This window comes from Indicator indicator, chromosome W (genome assembly GCF_027791375.1).
Source record: "Indicator indicator isolate 239-I01 chromosome W, UM_Iind_1.1, whole genome shotgun sequence".
Lineage (NCBI taxonomy): Eukaryota > Metazoa > Chordata > Aves > Piciformes > Indicatoridae > Indicator > Indicator indicator.
Window position 1 is genome coordinate 238,140 of NC_072052.1, and position 20,783 is coordinate 258,922.

The following is a 20,783-nucleotide window of genomic DNA, read 5'->3' on the forward strand; positions in this document are numbered from 1 at the left end:
TTCCCTCTGGAGTCAGGGGGGAAGTCTTTGCACCACCTTGTCTGGGTAGACAATTCGTGGGCCATTTGGGGCAAATTAAAGCTCAGGCGACATGCCCATGCTGGCTTTGTTCAAAAGTTATGCTCACACTATATTTGGTGAAACATCATTTCATTGGTTAATTGCTCTGTTTAGCAAGAATGCTCACTGGACCAGTGTTCGTGTGGCAAATGTTAAATAGGGGTTTTTTGGTAAACTCGTGTTCGGTGTTCCGTGCCCGGTGTCCGTGCTCTGTGCTCCATTTTGTGCCCACGCCTGTTCCTGTGTGCGTGCCTGTGTTTGCCTCGTGCCTTGTGTTGCCGAGAGATCCGCCTTTGCCCGGGACTCGCATGGGCGTGTTCGGGTGCATCGCCGTAGACCGCTGCTTCTGCCTAAAGGACCGGCACCTCCCCAGCCGATCTCCGTAGACCGCAGAAAGGGCCGCCCCAGCTTCGCAGAGGAGCCGCTTTTAGCCGTATCCTGCGACCGCAGCGACAAGGGTTTTTCCCCTGGAGCGGCAAGCTTGTTTACACAGCGCACCCCGCGAACTGCCTTGCAAAGCCTCCGGGATTCACCGGCAATCTTCCAGGACCCCTTTGTTCCGAGTGAAGCCGCAACCACACGGCACAGCACCACGTGGTCGGCGCCATCTCAGTTGCGTTATTACGATACATCCGTGCTACGATTTTCGGGAATCTAAAACAGTATCAAGAAAAGATCTCGAAGAAATTTCTTCAGTTAGTGAGTAAGCTGAATATTTCTTCATAGAGTTTCTGTGGCAATTTGTGCAAACTGCTTGTTTGTGTGAGTGCCGATCCCCGACACTCACCCCCCCATTCCAATTTAGTTTCACTTTCTGAACGTATAGATTTCCTCAAACTATTTAAAGTGCCTGTATATATACATTCTGCAGAATTGATTCTTTCTAACTGAATACTAGAACCTGTAAATACCAATTGTATATCACTTGTAATATAGTGTTAATAAATATTTATTAAACCTTTATAAATATATCTGCCACTTATTTTCGGCGAGAATTTACATTTCACAAGTTATGGCGCAGCAAAAGGGGTATTCGATAGGTGAACATTTCTGCATAATGAGATATATACTGAAAAAATCAGATATAGAATGGGCCAGACAAAATTTGACAAATTCAGACCAAATAATTTAAAAGCTGACCGAGTATGTGATCGAGTTATGCATTGAGCCGGCAGCAACGGCCGAGGACAGGGTGATTGCGATCGGATCCTGCATAACACGAGCACAGGACGAATTTACAGCATTAGGGGAAAAGAGTAAAAAACTTAATGAAAAAACCAAGTTGCTAGAAAGAGAGTTAGAGAAGTCGGAGGCACAAAACCAGAAACTCCATGATTTATTAAAGCTGCAAATTAAAGAAAGCAGTGCTGCTATTAGAGCAGCACCTTCCCGGGACTTCCTGACCGCGTAGTTTCGACGAGGTCCGCAGAGACAACACGGCATCCTGAGCCATATCTCCTCTACTGTCTTTTTACGAGCTATCTCCACCACAATCGCGCGAACAGGACTTAAAAATAGCGAACTCTAACGCAGCGCGAGACCTCGGACCGACAGCCTCCTGGAAGCAACCAAGCCTCCGAGTGTCGCGAACGGGGAATTTGAATGCACCCACTCAGCCCAGCACGTCAGCAGCACCGTGTGAACGGAATCTGCCTGTCAGCAATGCTCCGAAAGGCAAAGCCCGGAGGAAATCTAAAAGCTCCCAAACGGAGAGAGATTCGACTGACCAGGAGTCCACGTATTACAGTTCCGAGGAAGACCCCATATGGGGCAAGCCCGCTCGGTTGCGTCCCGTCCTTAAAGAACAATACACGGACAGCCGCCGTGGCCGAGGGACAACGACCACTCATGTGCGCCCGTACAGCGGAACAAAACTGCGTGAACTGCAGGAGACATTTGCACGTGCACCGGATGAAACGGTAACAGACTTTCTGTATCGTGTTATGGAATCGGGCGGGGATACAATTATTTTGAGTCGCAGTGAAGCGAAAGGTTGCTCCTGGGGTCACAAAGTATTTTTGGGCATGGGTCCAGACGGAAACCATTCCTTAACTTCCCGAGTCGCTCCCTGGGCGGGAAGTTTAGACCCCATAGATAGAGGTGAACCGACAGAGAAAATTGTAGTCACGAGTTCCGCAGAACTCACTGCTGCGATTAAAAAGTTAGCATGTGTTCAAGCAATGTACGATCGCGGAGCTCATCCTTCCCCATTGGACGCCCCGGTAAACCCCGTACGACTCAAACTTTTCATTCGTGGGCTACCGGCAGGTCTTAAAAACGTATGTGATGCTAAGAAAGAGGAAATTGAAAGAGCGATCGAGGCGAACCGTACCTCTACTGGTCCCCGGGTACACCACCCAACTTGGGAGGAACTGTTAATGACACTATCCCTGAAAGGCCGAGATTTCGGTTATTCTGATCATATGGTAACGCCCAGGCCGTTCAGTGAGAAACGCCACACTGGATTTAAAGGCAACCATGCGGTGGCACCGCGGGGGAAAAAGCAGGAAGTGTGCCACACCAAAGCCTCTCCTGCCACAGCTTCTGCGAGCCCATGCAGCAGCCCGGACTTAAATCGCACTCAGTCTGGGAGCCCCAGAGGGAGAAATTCCTACCGGCGGAGAGATAAACCGCGCATTTTTAAACGCTCTATCTCACCAAGGGAGAAGTGGTGCCAAGTAGCACTATCTTTGAATATCCCTGAACGTGTTCTAGAGCCAATGCCAACATGGTTAGTGAAAGAAATGGTTTTACACGCACAAAATAAATCCGGCAGCGGGAAATGGGATAAATACCGCAGCAGCAGCCACGGCAAAAGGGAAGGTAAAGCCCGCAGCTACAGTCCTAAGACAACTTCTCCTAGCAAGGAAGTTAACCCCTTTGCACCTCACCGCCAAAGTCCAAATAATTCAAAAAACTAGACACAACGATGATTGTTCCAGGCCTCACTCATCGCTTCATTAACACCTGCCAATGGTCTGATGGTCCTGAACCTTTCATTTTGATTCCCACTGGACCTAATCGAACTGCTGTGAAATTCCTTATTGACACGGGGGCACAAATTAGCGTTTTGAATGTGCAACTAGCCAAACGTTTGAGGATCTACCGTCCCGGAAAAGGATAAGAATACAGGGTGTTACAGGAACGCCTCACGTTTGCCATCTAGCTAAAACACGACTGGGAGTCTCAGCCTTGGTGGTAGGCAACAAGTCAGCGTCCCAGCTGGGGACGCTCTTGAAAGATACGGGCATAGGCAGGCATCTAGGCAAGTGCCTTGGTAAAGTTTCTCTGTGGGCAAGGCTCCTACTGGCAGTCCTTATGAGGCACCCTAACAGAGATGATTTACCATGGAACCCTAAGCCTTGGAACACGATAGATGAGGGAATCAAACGTCTGAGAGTGTTTGCTGTGAGAGAAGTGATGTATGGAGATAATAAGACTCTGAATCCTGATGAAATTCCTGTTGGAACAGGCCTTGACAAAAAGCTCATTAAGCTTGCTCCTCCTAATTATGCTACTATTCTGGCAAGCAGAATTGTGGCAAGAAATTATGGTGGAGGGCTTCCCACTGTTGCCTATTTCACTGACCAAATGAGGCAATTGGAGGATAGTCTTGCATGTACTTTTTGGTTTCAGCCATTGAAACTCTGTCTGGAGAGCTAAAGAACTGCATGAAAGAGCTGAAACAGGAATTTAAAACCTCCATATCCAACTTGATGAAGGGGGATGATTCTGATTCCTTTTCCTCCAGATGGATACAAGTTTCATCTGTCAGGAACAGACGTCTTCCAAGAAGGCCATTCCAGAACAGGTCAAACCAAAACAGACAGCAGAGGTAATCACTTGGGAGTATCTGGATAACTCTGCGTGATCAACTATTTAAAGTGCCTGTATATATACATTCTGCCCAATTGATTCTTTCCAACTGAATACTAGAACCTGTAAATACCAATTCTATATATCACTTGTAATATAGTGTTAATAAATATTTATTAAACCTTTATAAATACTTCTGCCGCTTATTTTTGGCAAGAATTTATATTTCACAACAGCATCCTTAACACTTTAAAGTATCTAAATGTATCTAAATGAATATTTATTCCTCTGATTCACATCTATCATAGCTAATTAAACTCTGTGAAAAATGCACATAATGTGCTTGGGATACCAATTGTGCTGGTTTGGGGCCAGACAGATCGTCTCTTGCCCCGAAAAGGGACAAAAGAATGAGACTCACACAAACAGATTGGAGAGTGATGGAAAGTTTAAATGGAAAAAGCAATTGGTGAAGCTACAGAGAACTACAAACCACAGAGCATAGTGACAAAGAGTATCCCAAAGCATACAGAACCCCTCACAGAATTCCCAGAGGCTTCCCAATCCTTTCCTTCTTCCCACCTGAGGGTAAACCCAAACCCCCCAGGGCTCTTTCTTCCCCCTCCCGCTGCTAGGCAAGTCTCAGGCTGGCCAGGTCTGAGACTGCCCCCCCTGCCTCCATCCTCCTCCTGGCATTAGGCCTAGACAGGCCTAAGAGGCCTTGAGGATACTCCCCCGGCATTACCCGATAAGAGAGGACATCTCCCAGGGGAGCAGAGAGGGAAGAAAGAGGAAGAGAATGACTCTGCAGATGGCCTTATAGGGTGCAGGACTTATGGGTAGAAATACGTTGTTTCCTGTGTCCACCCCTGTGGGTGGGCACCCAGGACACCAGAGGTGTACCTCATGCGGCAGTGGCAGGGGGCACCCAGCCTAAACTGCCACATTCCACCCCTTATTTCATACCCATAATTCCTGCACCCAAAACATATCATCAAATTAGAAACAACTTTCAGATGACATGTCTGGCAAAGTCCAAGTCTCTATCTGGGCGTCCTTCCAAAGAGTCTTTCCCTCGGGCTCAGGTAACAGTTCAGTCCAGCTCTTCTCCCTCATCCTGTGGAACCTCCCAGCGACGCAGAGTTCATTCTTCTGCACGGTGAACTCTTCATGGATCCGATGGAGCATCCTGGCCACCTGGAAACAACCTCATAACTTCTCAATCAAGCATTTCTCCATCCACTCAAGCGGCATGTTTCCACCCCTCGGGGCAATCGAGTCTGAGCAATCAGGCTCACCGACTCGACTCCTTCCACCCCTTGCAGGCAACAGCACGCTGAGACTTTCCAAAGCTGCACGGACCTTTCCCAAGCCCAGTGCTGACCGCTTCCAGCCGCGGCCTGTGATGGTTTGAAACTGTCTTTTTAATTTTTCCTTGCAAAGTTCAAAACAGAGAAAGTGAAAGAATGTAAATAAGTCACTATTGGGTGTAAGAAAGCAAAATAACGATTGTTCTAAACACTTCCATTGGATAGATAGAAATGTTTAAGAACTATTACCCAAAACAAAGTAGGCATTCTGCACATTCTGTGTTCGGCAGTGGGGGCAGTTGCTGGGCTGTCTGGCTGCTGTTTCTTCTTCTCTTCTGGCTGAAGATAACACGTACTGACCTTGGCAGCTAAGTTAACAACTTTCTGCTCTAACTAAACTCTGCTTCTCTGTCCAGGGGGGTCTGGGGGGGGAAGCTCCTGGGAGAGGGAGGCCCCCTTTGGGAGGGTCCCCTTGGGGGGGAAGCAAAGGGAGCTTGGGTGTGTTTTTCTGTTGATTGTATATATTTGTAAGTGTTGTGAATTTTGTATATTTGTACATATTCATTGCATTTCATCTGCTTGTAAATACAGCTTTTCATTTGCTTCCAGACTGAGCTAGCCTGGTTATTGTCGGTGGGGGGGGAATTTCAGCTCACACCGACACACTTTTTATTTTTGGCGCTCCAACTCGGGGCTCGATTGCTTGTGATTTATTTCTGCTCAGATTAGGAAGCAAAATGAAGCTGTTTTGGGTTCTGAGTCATTCTATTTTATCTATTATCAGTGTGATTGTCTACAGATGGGCCATTTCTTGCATGATAGACAAGATTGTGAGATATGTGGCATATAAGTCGTTTCTTTGGGTTAAGAACAAGTTACTGAATGCTGTTGAATTCTGTTGTGGTCTTATTGGGCTTAGAAGATATGGTAACTCAACTATGAATCTGCTAGCAGACACATTTGAGTTTGTTACTCCTCTTACAACTACAGAGGGTCTTTGGAACCAGTGGTACCCTAGATATCTTGTCCTAGCCTTAATTTTGTTGTTTCTTGGAATAATCATATGGCTGCTGATAGCACTGTGTCAAGAAAGACGTAAGGCTACTCACTCTTCCGACCTGCTTAGATGTAAGAGGAAACATAGAAAAGCTCAGAGAGGTTCGGAATTGGTTTCTGATTCTGATTACGGTGACCAGGAAATCACAGTTCAGGTTTGTGAGAAAGCTGCCGATAGTTTTGACTCAGAGCCAGCAGCAGTAGCTGCGGGACCTTTGCCAGAATCTGAGATAACAGACTCGGGTACACAGGCAGACATAGTTACACAGACAGACTCGGCGACACAGACAGACTCGATTACACAGGCAGAGAGGGGTGCACGGGCAGACAGGGGTACACAAACAGACACAGTTACACAGAGAGAAATGGTTGTGCAGACAGACATAGTTACACAGAGAGAAATGGATGCGCAGACAGACATGGTTACACAGAGAGAAATGGTTGTGCAGACAGACATGGTTACACAGAGAGAAATGGTTGTCCAGGCAGACATAGTTACACAGAGAGAAATGGATGTGCAGACAGACATAGTTACACAGAGAGAAATGGTTGTCCAGGCAGACATAGTTACACAGAGAGAAATGGTTGTCCAGGCAGACATAGTTACACAGAGAGAAATGGCTGCGCAGACAGACATAGCTGTGCAGGCAGACGCCATTAACGAGGCACAGTCTCCTCCTCCTCCCTCTGCTGCCCAGACGGACGCAGCAGTGTCTGCAGGATCTCAAAGCACACCTCCTACCAACCCTGCACAGACTCCCTCTGCTCCTGCTAACCCTGCACAAAATTCCTCTACTCCCTCCAACTCTGCTGTGAATGTGAAAGCCAATCCAGTAAATTTGGTGGCCACTGTAAGCAGAAAGCGTAAAGGAGCTGCAGGAGGAGATGCAGATGCTGCAGGAGATGGTGCAGATGGAGATGAGGGTCCTTCTACTCAGGGTCCCTCTGTTAAGAAAGATCCTTCTGGTGAGGAAGAGAAGGTTAGCCTTAAAACTCTGGCAGACCTCTTGAGACCCCACATGGATGATGGAGATGTAGACCCTGCTGAATTAGCAACTGCAGGCAGTGCCTCTGAACTCAAGGAAATTCAACGGAGGATTAAAATAGGATTATGGGGACAGCGACCTCAGGATGATGATGATGATGATGATGAGGATGACATACAGTCAGCTAATGCACCCAGACAGGAAATTAGACATGTGAGGAAGGATTACATCAGAGGAGATAACGAGCCAGTCCTGTCTTGGCTAGCCAGGTGTTTTGATATGGGAGCCCCAGCATTGGTGGTAGGTGACAAGTCGGCCTCTCAGTTGGGGATGCTCTCAAAGGATACAGGCATAGACAGGCATCTAGGCAAGTGCATTGGTAAAGCTTCTCTGTGGGCACGCCTCCTACTGGCAGTCTCGCTGAGGTACCCCAGCAGAGATGATTTACCATGGAACCCTAAGCCCTGGACCACAATAGATGAGGGAATCAAGCGTCTGAGAGAATTTGCTGTGAGAGAAATAATATACGGAGATCATAAGACTCTGAATCCTGATGAAATTCCTGTTGGAACAGGCCTTGCCAAAAAGCTCATTAAGCTTGCTCCTCCTAATTATGCTACTATTCTGGCAAGCAGGATTGTGGCAAGAAATTATGGTGGAGTGCCTCCCACTGTTGGCTATTTCACTGACCAAATGAGGCAATTGGAGGATAGTCTTGCACGTACTTCTTTGGTTTCAGCCATTGAAACTTTGTCTGGAGAAATAAAGAATTGCATGAAAGAGCTGAAGGAGGAATTTAAAACCTCCATATCCAACTTGATGAAGGGGGATGATTCTGATTCCTCTTCCTCCAGATGGATACAAGTTTCAGCTGTTAGGAACAGACGTGCTCCGAGGAGGCCATTCCAGAACAGGTCAAACCAAAACAGACAGCAGAGGCAATCACGTGGCAGTATCTGGATAACTCTGCGTGATCAGTTTGGTGAGAACATGAACAGATGGGATGGTCAACCAACTTCTGATCTTTTCAAGAGGTTACGGGAGCTGCAGAGGGGCAGATCCCGAGGTAGCAATACCAGGAGGGTAGCTGTCGCTTCCTCAGTTTCCCAGAACAACTCTGATAGCTCCAACAGTGATCCTAATTCTGGTGCTGGACGTTGTGCCAGCTGTACATGTGGAGGTAATCCCCACCATTAGGGGTGCCCTGCCTTCCGCCAGGGGGAGGTAAGGGATAATGGAGATAACAGAATCTATTGGGATGTGTACATCCAGTGGCCTGGCACTTCAAAATTTCAGAAGTACAGGGCCTTGGTTGACACAGGAGCTCAGTGCACCATAATACCATCAAATTATCAAGGGGGAGAATCTATAACTATTCAGGGAGTCACTGGTGGATCTCAAGAGTTGTTTAAGATAGAGGTTGATATAAGTTTAACTGGGAAGCAGTGGAAGAAACATACTATTGTAACAGGTCCTAATGCACCTTGTATTTTGGGAATTGACTTTCTGAGAGAAGGGCGTTTTAAAGACCCTAAGGGTTACAAATGGGCTTTTGGAATAGCAACTGTAGAAACTGATGGAGGAAAATTGAAGTTGTCCATTAGACCTGAGCTTTCAGATGAATCTGCAGTTGTGGGACAACATGAGATAGAGGATGTAAAGCTGCCGGTTGCTTCTCAAACTGTGCATCACAGACAATACAGAACCAACCGTGACTCTTTGGTGCCCATTCAAAACTTGATTCGTCAGTTGGAGAGTCAGAAGGTCATCAGCAAAACTCATTCACCTTTCAACAGTCCAATCTGGCCTGTGAGAAAGCAGAATGGAGAGTGGCGTCTGACAGTTGATTTCCGTGCCTTGAATGAAGTAACTCCACCCATGAGTGCAGCTGTACCAGACATGATGGAACTCCAATATGAGCTGGAATCCAAGCAGGCCAAATGGTATGCTACCATAGACATTGCTAATGCTTTCTTCTCTATTCCCATAGCAGAGGAATGCAGGCCTCAGTTTGCTTTCACCTGGAGAGGCATTCAGTACACATTCAATCGTTTGCCCCAGGGGTGGATTCACAGTTCAACCATCTGCCATGCAGTGATCCATGATGCTTTGGAGAAAGGTGGAGCTCCAGAACACATTCAGTTCATCGATGACATCATCGTCTGGGGTGAGACTGCTGAAGAAGTCTTCGAGAAAGGTAACAAAATCCTTGACATTCTCTTGCAAGCTGGTTTCGCTATCAAGCGAGACAAGGTGAAAGGACCTGCCAGAGAAATCCAGTTTCTGGGAGTGCGGTGGCAAGATGGTCGCCGTCACATCCCAATGGATGTGATAAACAGAGTCTCCACCATGGCAAATCCCATCAACAAGAAAGAAACTCTGCGTTTCTTAGGCATAGTGGGATTTTGGAGACTGCACATTCCTGGATACAGTCAGATTGTGAAACCTCTATATGATGTGACTCGAAAGAGAAACAGTTTCCAATGGGGTCCTGAGCAACAAGCAGCCTTTGACCAGATCAAGCGAGAGGTAGTCCAAGCGATGGGTCTGGGACCTGTCCGAACTGGTCCAGACATTAAGAACATTCTGTACACGGCCGCGAGTGACAATGGTCCAACCTGGTGCTTATGGCAAAGAGCTCCAGGGGAGACACGAGGACGTCCTCTTGGTTTCTGGGGTCGTGGCTACAGAGGCTCAGAGGCAAACTACACTCCAACAGAGAAAGAGATTTTAGCTGCTTATGAAGGAGTGAAAGCTGCTTCTGAAGTGATCGGAACTGAGTCACAACTTCTTCTAGCTCCTAGATTGCCAGTTCTGAATTGGATGTTCAAAGGCAAAGGTTCTTCACCACATCATGCAACAGATGCTACCTGGTCTAAGTGGATGGCTCTGATAACACAGCGAGCTCGAATGGGAAATCTCGAAAGGCCTGGTTTGGTGGAGGTGATCACAAACTGGCCAGAAGGCACAAGCTGTGCTAAACCTCCAGAGGAGAGAGTAACTCGTGCTGAGGAAGCTCCTCCTTACAGTGATCTGTCTGATGATGAAAAGAGATATGCTTTGTTCACAGACGGTTCCTGTCGTCTGGTTGGGAAAAAGCGGAGATGGAAATCTGCAGTGTGGAGTCCAACGCGCAGAGTTGCAGAAGCGAGAGATGGAGAAGGAGAATCCAGTCAATTTGCAGAGGTAAAAGCTGTCCAGCTAGCTCTTAACGTAGCTGAACGTGAGAGATGGCCAAAGCTTTATCTCTACACCGACTCGTGGATGGTAGCCAATGCCTTGTGGGGTTGGCTGAAAAACTGGAAGAAGAATGGCTGGCAGAGAAAAGGAAAGCCAATCTGGGCTGCAGATCTGTGGCAAGACATTGCTGCTCGCATTGAGAGAATCCCAGTGAAAGTGAGACACATCGATGCTCACATTCCTAAGAGCAAAGCTACAGAGGAACAACAACACAACCATCAGGCAGATCTAGCTGCAAGAGTTTCCCAGGTGGACACAAACTCTGATCCTGATCTTGACTGGAAACACCGAGGTGAGCTGTTCTTAGCTCGGTGGGCCCATGACTCATCAGGACATCAAGGCAGAGATGCAACCTACCGATGGGCTCGTGACAGATCCATTGACATTTCCATGGATGCTATCACACAAGTCATCCATGACTGTGACATTTGTGCTGCTATTAAGCAGGCAAAGCGGATCAAGCCCTTGTGGTACGGTGACCGATGGTCCAAGTACAAGTATGGTGAAGCCTGGCAGATTGACTACATCACTCTACCTCGTTCTCGATCTGGTAAGCAGTATGTGCTGACTATGGTAGAGGCAAGCACTGGATGGCTGGAAACTTATCCAGTTCCTCATGCAACTGCACGTAACACCATTCTTGGTCTGGAGAGACAAATCCTGTGGAGACACGGAACTCCAGAGAGGATTGAGTCGGACAATGGAACTCATTTCAAGAACAATCTTGTGAAAAACTGGGCCAAAGAGCACGGCATCGAGTGGATATTCCACATTCCCTACTATGCACCAGCTGCAGGGAAGATCGAACGCTACAACGGTTTGCTGAAAACCACTCTCAAAGCCATGGGGGGTGGATCTTTGAAAAACTGGGAGAAACATTTAGCACAAGCAACCTGGTTGGTGAATAGTAGAGGTTCAGTGAATCGAGCTGGACCTGCCCAATCAGATTTGTTGCGAAAGGAAGAAGGTGATAGAGTTCCTGTTATCAGAGAAAAGAATCTGTTAGGCAAAACGGTTTGGGTATTTTCTCCTTCAGGAGAGGCCAAACCTGTCCGAGGGGTGGTTTCTGCTGAAGGTCCTGGTCACACCTATTGGGTGATGCAAGAAAATGGTGAAATTCAGTGTATTCCACAAAGAAATCTAACTTTGGCTGAGAGAGGTTAAATTCAGAGTGTTGCGCAGATACAGCATCGCGCCCAAGAGGAGAGTTCATGAGATCTACGGTGCACGAACCCTGAGAGCCCTGAGTCACCTAAGAGTCCCTGTTCCTTCCTTCGCTCCATGTGCGAAGAAACAAGCTGTTTGCTGTTTTTCCTGTGATTTGACTCTTTTGAATCATCTACATCTGAAATAGCCGGAATGGACTATGGTCTTTATTCACCTAGTGTTGTAGATATTATTTTAGATTAGATAAATGATAGTAGCAGCCAATGGAATTGTTTAGAAGGGGTGGACTGTGATGGTTTGAAACTGTCTTTTTAATTTTTCCTTGCAAAGTTCAGAACAGAGAAAGTGAAAGAATGTAAATAAGTCACTATTGGGTGTAAGAAAGCAAAATAACGATTGTTCTAAACACTTCCATTGGATAGATAGAAATGTTTAAGAACTATTACCCAAAACAAAGTAGGCACTCTGCACATTCTGCGTTCGGCAGTGGGGGCAGTTGCTGGGCTGTCTGGCTGCTGTTTCTTCTTCTCTTCTGGCTGAAGATAACACGTACTGACCTTGGCAGCTAAGTTAACAACTTTCTGCTCTAACTAAACTCTGCTTCTCTGTCCAGGGGGGTCTGGGGGGGGAAGCTCCTGGGAGAGGGAGGCCCCCTTTGGGAGGGTCCCCTTGGGGGGGAAGCAAAGGGAGCTTGGGTGTGTTTTTCTGTTGATTGTATATATTTGTAAGTGTTGTGAATTTTGTATATTTGTACATATTCATTGCATTTCATCTGCTTGTAAATACAGCTTTTCATTTGCTTCCAGACTGAGCTAGCCTGGTTATTGTCGGTGGGGGGGGAATTTCAGCTCACACCGACACACGGCCCGAGGCTAATACGGATGCACACCGCACACAGGCACACCGCTCCCCCTGAGCGTACGCATGCCGAAGCATGGAGGCATCCGGCTACACAGCCCTCCCCCGGAGAGGGAGTGGCTGCACTGCAACCCACCGAGAAGAGAGGCGGAGCCAGGTGCTAGGCGCCATTTTCAGAGCGCGTCCGAAAATCAGGGGAGAGATAACAGCGAGAGCCGCCGTCACCTCTGCAGCCGCGGTACAGATCCAAACCGCCGCCACCCCTCGGGCCACAAGAGCGGCTTTTCCAGCCAAAGCTATACTCGCTGCCTGGGTCCTCGGAAGCAGGTTTTGAACTGGAGCCACCGCTCGCCTTCTTGAGTTGCGGGAGCCACCGCTCACCGCCCCGCTGCGGCTAGCCCCTACCGCCACGGGACAAGCCGACCCTGGTCTGCTTCCGACTGTCCCTCCCCCTTCCTCGGCTCCGCGCCGCTCTACTCACCGCTGGCGCCGCGGGGAACAAAAGGGAAAGGGACAGGCACCGCATTCTTAAGCTTTTTCCCCAGTGCCTGCAGCTATAGAATCGCCGCTGCCGCTTCGGAACAGCAGGGGGGATTCCACGCCACGGCTACGCACCAGGGTGTCCCCTCGGAACCCATAAAACGCCCACACAGTCGCCCCAGCACAAAACCTTGAGCCCAGCCACCGAAAACCAACAACGCCCAGATACCATTTTAACTTTTCCACCCCTGCTCTTCTCCAATCCAATTTGCAGAGTTCAGCACAGTAACCATCCTCTGCTACCAAAAATCTGTGCTGGTTTGGGGCCAGACAGATCGTCTCTTGCCCCGAAAAGGGACAAAAGAATGAGACTCACACAAACGGATTGGAGAGTGATGGAAAGTTTAAATGGAAAAAGCAATTGGTGAAGCTACAGAGAACTACAAACCACAAAGCATAGTGACAAAGAGTATCCCAAAGCATACAGAACCCCTCACAGAATTCCCAGAGGCTTCCCAATCCTTTCCTTCTTCCCACCTGAGGGTAAACCCAAACCCCCCAGGGCTCTTTCTTCCCCCTCCCGCTGCTAGGCAAGTCTCAGGCTGGCCAGGTCTGAGACTGCCCCCCCCCCCGCCTCCATCCTCCTCCTGGCATTAGGCCTAGACAGGCCTAAGAGGCCTTGAGGATACTCCCCCGGCATTACCCGATAAGAGAGGACATCTCCCAGGGGAGCAGAGAGGGAAGAAAGAGGAAGAGAATGACTCTGCAGATGGCCTTATAGGGTGCAGGACTTATGGGTAGAAATACGTTGTTTCCTGTGTCCACCCCTGTGGGTGGGCACCCAGGACACCAGAGGTGTACCTCATGCGGCAGTGGCAGGGGGCACCCAGCCTAAACTGCCACACCAATAAATGTGATTTCATGATCAGATTTCCTTTAATGTTTTGCTTAAATTATGCTCAAGAATTCATTGTGTTCATTAAATTTCATATTATGATTGTACTTCTAACATAAATCTTACTGTAACTTTTTTCAGTTTCCTTAAAGGAGATATGTTTATTGTCCATAATGAATTGGAAGATGGTTGGATGTGGGTGTCAAACCTACGGACAGATGAACAAGGTCTTGTTGTAGAAGACCTGGTAGAAGAAGTGGTAAGTAACTTTATATTAGAATCTGTCACAGGACTGAGATTATTTTTTTATTATTATTATTTGCGTGTAGGTTAACATTGAAATAAACCTGAACTTACTGGCATTTAACTGCTTGACTTCATGTAGTTTTCTATACCTTCCTGCAGTAATTCAATCTGCCGGTTTTTAAATCGTGTCATGAACCTTCAAGTCTAATGCAGTATCCAAACAAAGTACTTATTTGCATTATCCAAACAAGTTAACATGCAAATGAATGGTACTGTGAACTTATTAGGCAGTTCTCTAAACTCACCAGTCCTAATAAAGAACTAGCTAGTCATTAAGTTGTATTCTTTTTTTATGTTGTTTGCTATGAAGCATTCATAAATGTATAGACTGAAATTTTGCACTGCAGTAAGTCTTTTTATTTTTTAAGGGCCAAGTGTGGGTTAAAATGTATATTCATGAGTTAGTTATACCTAGAAGGGCTTATGCTAAGTCAGAAAGCTAATCAGGTGACCTAAAGATAATTGAATTACTGCAGGAGAAGAGATGATTTAATGGACAAAAACACTTATTCCACCCTCTCATATGCTTTAAAAAAAATTTCACAATTGCTTTGGAGTCTTGATGTTTGCTTTGCAGCATATATGTTTTCCTGCTAGTAGACTTTGCTTCACCTGTTTCTCATATCTATATTAGGATGTTAATAGCTACATTGAAATGGTAGTGTTAGAGTATGAAACTGTAGTTTTTTACATTACTGGTTGAAGTTCAGGTAAGTTGAGATTTAAGTTACCACACGCAAAGGAGGACTTGAAGAATGATAGGCACAATCTTTTGAAATAATGTGTTATGGCTGAATTTCCACTTAGTGAATGAAGTTGAAAACCTCTTTACATGAACCGTGCAATATGCTGTCTAGTTAAAAAAATGTCTTGGACCCTTCTTAGTGCTGTTTATTTCTACAGAAGGTCTTAACCTATGAAGTTTACTTTTCTAAACTCAGGCATACTGTTGTCATGCACTTAATATGTTAATTCTCCTATTAGGGAAGAGAAGAAGATCCACATGAAGGCAAAATGTAAGGTTTTTTGTTTTGTTATTATAAGTAAATCATGAAATAACTGTTTGTATACTTCATCTATGAGATTGGGAAGGTGAACCAAAGCTGTGTGTACTTTTTTTTTTTTTTTACCTTAAGACTTTTCTTATATAGTAGTTGTTGACGATACATAGGTAATTGACATGAAGTCTTTTATTGGTTATGCCTAATGTTAATGGGTTTTGCAGTGATAAAATCTTGGATGAATCTGTGTGATCACTTTACTCAGAATATGTACAGTGGAGGATGTAGTGTGTTATGATTTGTGGTTTTTTCTTATATACGTACAGTTTACCTTAGAAGTGACCTTTTTTCAGGTCTGCGCAACTCTAAAGGCAGGAGAAGGAACTAAGTATCATTAGAAGAATGATAGTGTAATAGTAACACTTTCTCTGTTAGCCTCATGTGTTAACACTTAAAGTGAAAACCAGGAGACCATAGATTAATCTTTGAAGTGAATTCCAACTTAAAAGAAACCCAAAACCAAACCAACAAAACCCCAAAACAAAACCTACTACAATTTTTAATGAAAAATAAATTGATATTATGGGAGACTGTTGATTGTTATATTATTTTCTGTAGTAAAGATAAATAGCAAATTAAAGTTACAGAAAATTTCTAGTAGCAGGATAGCTTCATATGTCTGCCATTTGCTTGCTATAATTGCAGCTACTGCTTCCTATATTTATTGCCTTATTTGCAGACTCCAAAGGAGTGATGATTGAGGAAGGCATTTCTTGTTTATTTTTTTTTTTCATTTGGTCTGCTAGTCGGTTTGCATAGCAGGGTAAGAATAGTAGGGATGCCTTCAAATACAGGAATTTTGGTTTTGTTGTTTTGTTCATTGTGTGGTTTTTAGCACATTCTTAGAGCTTTGACACTGTCAGTCCAGTTACTCATGCTGCTCAGAGGATTACAGGGGAGTCAGGGATGTATGTGAATTCCAATAGCTAGAGATTGTCCTGTAAAGGTAATATGGAAAGCGAGGTAGAACTAGAGCTCTTTTTTGATGCATAAAGGAGGGTTTCTATTACATGCTTAAACACATGTATGTGCATACACTTACTCTGCAATGAAGGGACAGAATGAGCTCTTAAGATGTAGTGTGTGGTATGCCACATGTAAATTGAATAGCTATGTAATGTCAAGCTGTTTCCTATAATTGTAGGTATCAGGTTGAGACTGGACAGATTGCTATATTTTTTTTTAGGATGATACTCTCTAGGGTTCTATGGAAAATGAAAGATATGAGATTAAAGCAATTCATACTCAATAGTGTAACAAAGCTAGGTTTTGTTTCCTTGGCTTCTAGTAAAATTAAGTTTTATTTATTCTGTACAGTATTTAACTTTCATTAATCTCTTTTAGCTTTGCATTTCATGCTTCAAATAAATTGCTATCTGAGTTCAAATGTGCCTGTCCAATTAACTAGTGTTTAAACAATGCATTTTCATCTCTGAACACTTGGATTTGAACATCTACTTTGTATTGACACTTGTATTGAAATGAGTTTATATAGCTGTAGACATTTTTCATTGTATTGGCAGAAAAACAGAATTGCTGAGTAATATAAAGGTTGCTTATATAATCTGTATGTACTAGATTTTTTTAAAATAAAGATTAATTCATTGGTGCTGGTCTTAGATATCACAACAACTAAACCAGAGAGCTGATAGTCTTGCTTTCTAATTTTTCTTTTCTTCTTTAAGATGGTTCCATGGGAAGATCTCCAAACAAGAGGCTTACAATTTGCTGATGACAGGTACTCATATTTCAGATGGAAATACAGTGATAGTGGAATGATACAAAGTAATCCTGTTTATAACAGGTTGCAGTAAAACCTGTTATTTCTGTATGAACATATGATCATCCGACCTGTGGTTGCTACTACATTGGAAAAAAAACTTCATGGCTGAGCACTGAATATATTTTTATGTTCTCAAGTGCAGCTAGTTTCATAATTCTAACTTAGTCTCCTCATAGAGGAAATAATTTAAAAAATTAAATCATCAAGATTTCTGACTCATAATGTCAAGCAACATACCTTAAATATGAGAACAAAAATATTTAGTTTTTTTGGAAAACATTTTCAAATTTCCTACACATACCCCATATGCTCTTGTAAAGAGATGACAAAAGTGGAAATAGGTTGTCAGCTACAACTAAATGACTTTCCATTAACTTTGGCAGTTTAGTACTACTTCATACCATTTCAGTGAAGAACAGGAATCGCTGTTGGAACTTGCATCAGACTTTCTCCTTTTAAGCATGCAATACTTGCTAATTTGTGCAGAGAGAGATTTGATAAGAGCTCATAAATGACACTTAAGTAACAGTGAATAACACTGTATTATGATATCTTTTCAGTTGGTCAGGTGTGCAGTTTTCTTGTGAGGCCTTCAGATAATACACCTGGTGATTATTCACTTTATTTTCGGACCAGTGAAAATATTCAGCGTTTTAAAATATGCCCAGCATCAAGCAATCAGTTTATGATGGGAGGCAGATATTATAATAGGTAAGTTTTAATAGTTGTGTGTGTTTTATACTTCTGTAAAGAATTTGAATAACACTGATGACTTACTGAAATCTTATGATCATATCAGTATTTAAGAAAATAAGAGTTTTAACTAACTTGCTTAGTAGTTTAGTTGTAACTAAGCACATTCTAAAAGCCTTCAAAAGCTTAAATGTAATTTGTTTCTTTTGAAGTATTTTTCTTCTGTAAATTATTTTCTTCACCCTATAAATTGGATTATGGCATGTAATTATGAGAATTATGTGTTGTTCTGGAAGCTACTATTCATAATAAAGTTTTTTGTATATGAAAGAGGAAAATTAAAATGTTAGTTTTATTAGAGACATTCAGTAGGGATTTTAAACTATAAGTAGAAATCAGTATTGACAAGAAAGGGAGAAATTATCTTCACTGAAAAATATCATTAAATAATCATAAAATGTGAATGATACTGTGGTGGTTTGAAACTGTCTTTTTAATTTTTCCTTGCAAAGTTCAGAACAGAGAAAGTGAAAGAATGTAAATAAGTCACTATTGGGTGTAAGAAAGCAAAATAACGATTGTTCTAAACACTTCCATTGGATAGATAGAAATGTTTAAGAACTATTACCCAAAACAAAGTAGGCACTCTGCACATTCTGCGTTCTGCAGTGGGGGCAGTTGCTGGGCTGTCTGGCTGCTGTTTCTTCTTCTCTTCTGGCTGAAGATAACACGTACTGACCTTGGCAGCTAAGTTAACAACTTTCTGCTTAACTAACTCTGCTTCTCTGTCCAGGGGGGTCTGGGGGGGAAGCTCCTGGGAGAGGGAGGCCCCTTTGGGGGGAAGCAAAGGGAGATCGGTTGTGCTTTTCTGTTGATTGTATATATTTGTTAATGTCGTGAATTTTGTATATTTGTACATATTCATTGCATTTCATTGTAGATTTTAGACTCTGCTTGTAAATACAGCTTTTCATTTGCTTCCAGACTGAGCTAGCCTGGTTATTGTTGGTGGGGGGGGGAATTTCAGCTCACACCGACACAGATACTTTGGTCAGAAGTACAGATAATTTCACAAGTGATGAAACTTGGGATGTGTTTGTTTTGCCATGGGTATAAAATTACGATAATATGTACAAAAAGAAATGACAAGGTAAGTTTCTCCTTTTATGGGAGAAGATATCAATACAGCTTCATCCTTGAATCTGTGACAACTCTATGAATAAGATTATCAAGATTTCTCAGTAGTGAAAACTGAGCTATTTTAATTGATGCCATTGCCTGCCACATAATAATTTTCCAGACTTGTTCACATAGAACCAGGGCATACTTCATCCCAATAGAGAATTTTTCTCACTTTCAGCTTGGATTCTGAGTGGGTAGATATCCAACAGCTGGTGTGTCTGAGAAAATGTCAAGGTCTGCTAACTAAATTCAGTGGAATTCTTCATATGATTTTAAATGGATGATCGCTTGAGACTAAGCAATTGGAACTTTATTTACCTACATATATCCCACACATTGGCTGCTTGAGTACTTTCTACATTTAATCAGTCTGATCTCCAGACATTCTCATTGAAAATCAAGCTAGCTGCAGTGTCAGCCTTTGAAGGTAAATCTTTTGCCTGTTCTCTAGTTAAATGGCTTATTAGGAGGATGATCAGCTAAAAGATTACACCTTAGATGATGTTAACCTAATTAGCAAATTAGCAGAAGTCTTATTAGTTTCAAATGTCTTTTCAACATTAAATAGTGTAGCTCCAGAAGCTTACTGCAATAGGTTATTACTTTAAGAAATTAATTTCACACTTCTGGATTCACTTGAAGTACATATATAAAATACTGTTATCTAGAGAAAATTCTTTGACGTTGGATAGAAAACAATATTAAAAGATTAAGCATCACGAAGTTATGATAATATGCTTTTAGAGGGGTTTTTGACTATTTTGGTACCTAGGTTGCAAAGATTCTCCTCTGTGAAAGAGAACTACTTGGCTTTGAATGACTTCTAGTTTTAGTTGAATGTTTTGGGGAATTACTAATATAATCTTAGACTCAAATTCTGTCCAAGTTAATACTTATTGAAAGTTGATAAACTTTGAAGTTCAAACAGTGTGCAATGCAAGATAATGATGCAAAATGAAGGTGGTAACTGCCCCAAATTATTTACCATAAGGTCTGCTTCAGAGTGTAGTAAATAAGCAGCAGGAAAAAAGGATTAGTTACCTGTGTGCTTAATTTTTGTACTGGTTTATTTTTTATGGACACTGGAAGAAGGAAGTCTTTATATGAAAACTTAAGGTGGATTGTTGTATGTAACAATCAGAAGTAGCTGAAAAGGGTGTGATGGAGAGGTTATCAATTAATGAATTATGAAATATGAATTATGAAAATTATTTTATTACTTATCAAAAATTATTAATAACTGATTAATCACTATTTTTATATAGATTCTAGTGCACAGTTGTGAAAATACATCCCATAACTGGTTTAGTATGTGCAATTTGACCCAATTAGAATATTTACGGAATTAATTTCTAATTAAGGGAAAGAAGGGTGCAGTTCCACCACTTGTCCACCAGATGGTGACTCGACAAGACGCTTGGCGGCTTTAATTATATACACAGAAAAATTTACAATGCTATCAAGAGCCAATTCAAGCTAGAATATCATGCAGCTAGGTGCAGGTGCTTTGAACTGAAAGTTAGTGAGTGTTGCACACGTGAGAAGATACACTGTGTCTTTGTTTGTAGCAAAGTAATTTGCTGGGTTACGCTGGCTGCACAGTGGTTGCCCGGGGGTGGCCCGAGGCTGATCCATTCCAGGCGGGGGAAGGCTCCTCGGGCTGAGGCTGCGGCTGAGTCGCTGGCGGGCCGCAGGGGGGGTTCCTTCTGGACAGTGACTTTTTTTCTCCTCCTGCCTCTGCAGGAGGGGTGAGACTTTCCGCTGATCGGCAGCTTCCCTTGGGAAGGTGGCCCCACGGCTGGGGGCTGGCAGGGCTGGTGCAGCTCCCAGACAGGATCGGCCCAGCAGGGCAGGTCCGGGGGAAGTGGTCCTGCGAGGCGGGGCCGGGTC

At 43.8% G+C, this 20,783-nt stretch overlaps 1 protein-coding gene across 1 annotated transcript in view; it reads left to right on the top strand.

Annotated features, from left to right (window-relative positions):
- The window catches only part of LOC128979116 (ras GTPase-activating protein 1-like), a 203,148-nt gene that overhangs the window by 47,424 nt on the left and 134,941 nt on the right, over positions 1 to 20,783 (top strand). Inside the window, exons 6-9 of the mRNA XM_054397213.1 lie at positions 14,010 to 14,127; positions 15,159 to 15,190; positions 16,921 to 16,973; positions 17,579 to 17,729. Coding sequence (XP_054253188.1) covers positions 14,010 to 14,127; positions 15,159 to 15,190; positions 16,921 to 16,973; positions 17,579 to 17,729 — 354 coding nt within the window. The remainder of the gene's footprint in view (positions 1 to 14,009; positions 14,128 to 15,158; positions 15,191 to 16,920; positions 16,974 to 17,578; positions 17,730 to 20,783) is intronic.